General features: G+C 45.6%; 2 protein-coding genes across 2 annotated transcripts; both read left to right on the top strand.

Moving 5' to 3' along the window:
* The first annotated feature begins 544 nt into the window (after positions 1-544).
* LOC141607443 (uncharacterized) lies at positions 545-862 on the top strand. Its single transcript, XM_074426792.1, has one exon. It carries the CDS (start codon positions 545-547, stop codon positions 860-862), a length of 318 nt encoding a protein of 105 aa, XP_074282893.1.
* A 753-nt stretch (positions 863-1,615) lies between these two features.
* LOC141605495 (BTB/POZ domain-containing protein At2g24240-like) lies at positions 1,616-3,492 on the top strand. Its single transcript, XM_074424294.1, has one exon. The coding sequence runs from the start codon at positions 1,891-1,893 to the stop codon at positions 3,244-3,246; it is 1,356 nt and encodes a 451-aa protein (XP_074280395.1). The 5' UTR covers positions 1,616-1,890; the 3' UTR covers positions 3,247-3,492.

Raw genomic sequence — 3,492 nt, 5'->3', positions numbered from 1 at the left:
TGCATGATTTGATGTGATTACTGCGAGTTATGGAATATGGATCGAGTATTGGTAGGTTGAGTAGAGCCATGATCGGGAGATGGTCTTCACTCCCTTGTTCTGTCCTTGTGGCTCCTGTCACAAGGAGGATGTGCACATTTATGACCTGGGTTACGCTTGTTGCGATGAGCGGTTGTGGTGACTAAGTTGTAGTCACTGGTTGAGAGGGTACTTGTTGAGATGGGTGACCTAGCTGGCTTGGATTGTTAACTGTTTGGTTGTATTTCCGCTGCGTTGTTTGGTTTGCATTGTTTTATCTATGACTGACCCTGTGTTGTTGTCTTTGGACCTGCTGTGATCCATTGGGGAATGGTGAGCAGTTGTTTAGTAGGTTGGTTGTTGGTGCTATCTTCCAGGATGGATGTGATGCCGCCGAGTCTAGCTGACAGTCGTTTTAGCTTCCCCAAAGTCTTATTAGTTTTGTAGGTTGGTTGTTGATGATGTCTTAGGTTTGGCAGGGTACTACAGAAGGTTTGTGAAAGACTTTTCTACTATTGCTAGATCGATGACAGCTCTAATGAGAAAGGAGAATCGTTCCAGCTGGGATGAGAGTTGTGAGAAAGCGTTCCAGACACTAAAGGAGCGTTTGACTACAGCTCTTGTCATAGCTCTACCTGAGGGAAGTGAAAATTTTCGAGTTGTACACGGATGCGTCGAAGAACGGCTTGGGTTGTGTGTTGATGCAGAATGGGACAGTTATCGCTTATGCCTCGAGACAGTTGAAATCTTACGAGGAGAACTATCATATTCATTACATAGAGTTGGGTGCAGTCGTATTTGCTTTGAAGATTTGGAGACACTACCTCTACGAGGCCACCTTTAAGGTGTTTTTAGATCATAAGAGTGTGAAATATATCTTTAACCAGAAGGAGTTGAATATGTGACAGAGAAGGTGGATGGAGCTAATTGGCGACTATGACATGTAGAGTATTTATCACGAGGGAAAGGCAATGTGGTTGCAGACGCGCTGAGCAGGAAGAGTGTGCATTCCTTGTGTACTGCGTTGTCATTGATGCAGCTGAAGATGAGGTGACTAAGATGGGGGATTCATATGATTCGCAAGGGTGACGATATTGGCAGTTTGACAGTTGAACCTGAATTTTATGACGATTTGAGACAGAAACAGCTACTTGGCGCAAAGATTTTGGACTGGAAGGAGAAGATAGGCAATAGCAATATGATAAGGTTTTCACTTCATGAGAATGAGAGTGTTTTGTACAATGGTAGATGGTGTGTTCCCGAGGATGAGGAGATACGAAAAGCAATCATGACAGAGGCTCCTTGCACTCCCTATTCTATTCATCCGGGCGGTGACAAATTATATAAAGAGCTAAAAAAGACATTCTGGTAGCATGGGATAAAGAAAGATGTAGCTGCATTTGTCGCAAGGTGTTTGACTTGTCAAAGGTGAACAGCGAAGACCACAAGGTAAGATTCAGTCATTTGACATACCTAAGTGGAAATGGAATTCTATTTCTATGGATTTCATTGTGCAATTACCTAGGACTGCACACGGTAATAATATGATTTGCTTTCCCCACCAAATCCCCACTTTTTGCTTGTATATAAAATAGACGGATTACTTGACCATAGAAAGAAAACCTGAATCACATCATATAAATTGCTTCTATTAGTTGAAGAGAAGGACATCTGATCAGACGACTTACTTGACTTCCTATGTCAACTTGATCAAAATTCAAACATTCATCTTCTGGGATTCAACCCAAAAATTTGCATCATAAATATCAATCGTACCTATTCCGCTATCAAGGTACGCATTTTCTTACAATCATTTTATCTCCATTTTATTAAAAAAAACTGGAAACAAACAAAACACAAGCAGACCCAAAAATGGGAATCCCCAAGTCAAATGACAGAATCACTCTCAACGTAGGCGGCAAAGTTTTCGAAACAACCTCCACCACCTTAGCTAATGCTGGACGCCATTCTTTCTTCGGCGCGCTCTTCGATGCCGATTGGAACCCGGCTTCCTCGTCCTCCACGGATTTCTTTCTTGATCGTAATCCGGATTATTTCGCGGTCCTCTTGGATCTTCTTCGCACGGGGGAGCTTTGTATTCCTCCCCACCTCGCGGAGAAGCAGCTTCTCCGCGAGGCACAATTTTACGGTCTTACTGATCATGTTCGGGCTGCTAGGTGGGGTCCATTTGATGGCAACCGGGTTAGCCTGTCTGCGTCAGTCCCGGGTACTGCACCTGGGGACGGGACTGCCATCCGCGCTGGGCCAGATGGCGGATGCTGTGTTGCTCATGGCTGCATTGTTCATGTTTATGATTGGATGTTGGAGGAGCGCAATCCTCTGCACTTGGATTATCAGATTGTCAACGATGTTGGCTGGTTGGATTCGGAGCATGTGGTGGTGAGTGCGTGCGAGAGGCTGGGTCGAGGCGAGGGTGGGATGGGCCTTTTCAGTGTCTCTACCGGGGAGACTCGTCATAGATTCCAGGTTTCGCATGAGAACCAAGTCAAGAGTTTCACCGCGGGGGCACTGTCGTTTAGCAGTAATCCTGATTACAGGGTATTCTCCAGCTGTAAGGGAAGGAGTAATGAGTATGGCATTGGTGTTTGGGATCAGGTGACAGGACAGCAGCTTGATTTCTTCTACGACCCGCTTGGATGGTCTCTGGGGGATGCTGATCGCTTGCAGTGGCTTCCTGCCTCCAACTGTCTCCTTGTCGCCACCCTCTTCCCTCGTAAAGATAACTGTTACATAAGTCTATTGGATTTTAGGGCCAAGTCCATGGTCTGGTCCTGGTCTGATATTGGGGCATCTGCCCCAGCTGCCTTGCTGGATCACAAGCGTGTCAGGGACGCCCTTGCTATTGAAGATGCCACCTCCATCTGTGTGGTCAACGAGTTTGAGGACCTAGGGTTTCTTGACCTCAGGACGTCTGCGCCTAGTGTGAGGTGGAGCTCCAGGAGTCGGCTCATCAGGAACCCCAAGATGTCTGAGGATGAACCTTGTTATCCTAAGCTGGGCTTCCATAATGGCCAGCTCTTCACTTCCATGAATGACTCCATCTCCGTCTTCTGTGGCCCTGAATGGGTCTTGACTTCTAGGCTTAGGCACAGCTATGGTGGCCCCATCTGCGACTTCTCTCTTGGTGGTGACCGCCTCTTTGCTCTTCATAGTGAAGAGAATGTGTTTGATGTTTGGGAGGCGCCTCCTTCCCCACTCAGCTTCTAGCTAGGGACTCACTAACTTCATAGGCATTAGGCACATCATTACTTGTACTTGTGCCACTGTCTGTTCTAACGAAGTTCAATTTCCGATTTCAGAGTTTTAACATATACGGAGTATATATATGTAGGCACACTTTTGTACATAAAACATATTAATGAAGCAGATTCTCAAACAAGTTTGACAATTGAGATCATTCATTTGTTGCATTTAAACATTCATGTGTTATTGTCTGATTTAGTAGTTCGCACT

The sequence above is a fragment of the Silene latifolia genome, chromosome 10, assembly GCF_048544455.1.
Source record: "Silene latifolia isolate original U9 population chromosome 10, ASM4854445v1, whole genome shotgun sequence".
Lineage (NCBI taxonomy): Eukaryota > Viridiplantae > Streptophyta > Magnoliopsida > Caryophyllales > Caryophyllaceae > Silene > Silene latifolia.
This window is presented reverse-complemented; position numbering and strand designations above follow the sequence as displayed.

Excerpts from the sequence above, each read along its gene's own strand:
- LOC141607443 (XM_074426792.1), top strand. The coding sequence starts at position 545 with ATGACAGCTCTAATGAGAAAGGAGAATCGTTCCAGCTGGGATGAGAGT.
- LOC141605495 (XM_074424294.1), top strand. The coding sequence starts at position 1,891 with ATGGGAATCCCCAAGTCAAATGACAGAATCACTCTCAACGTAGGCGGC.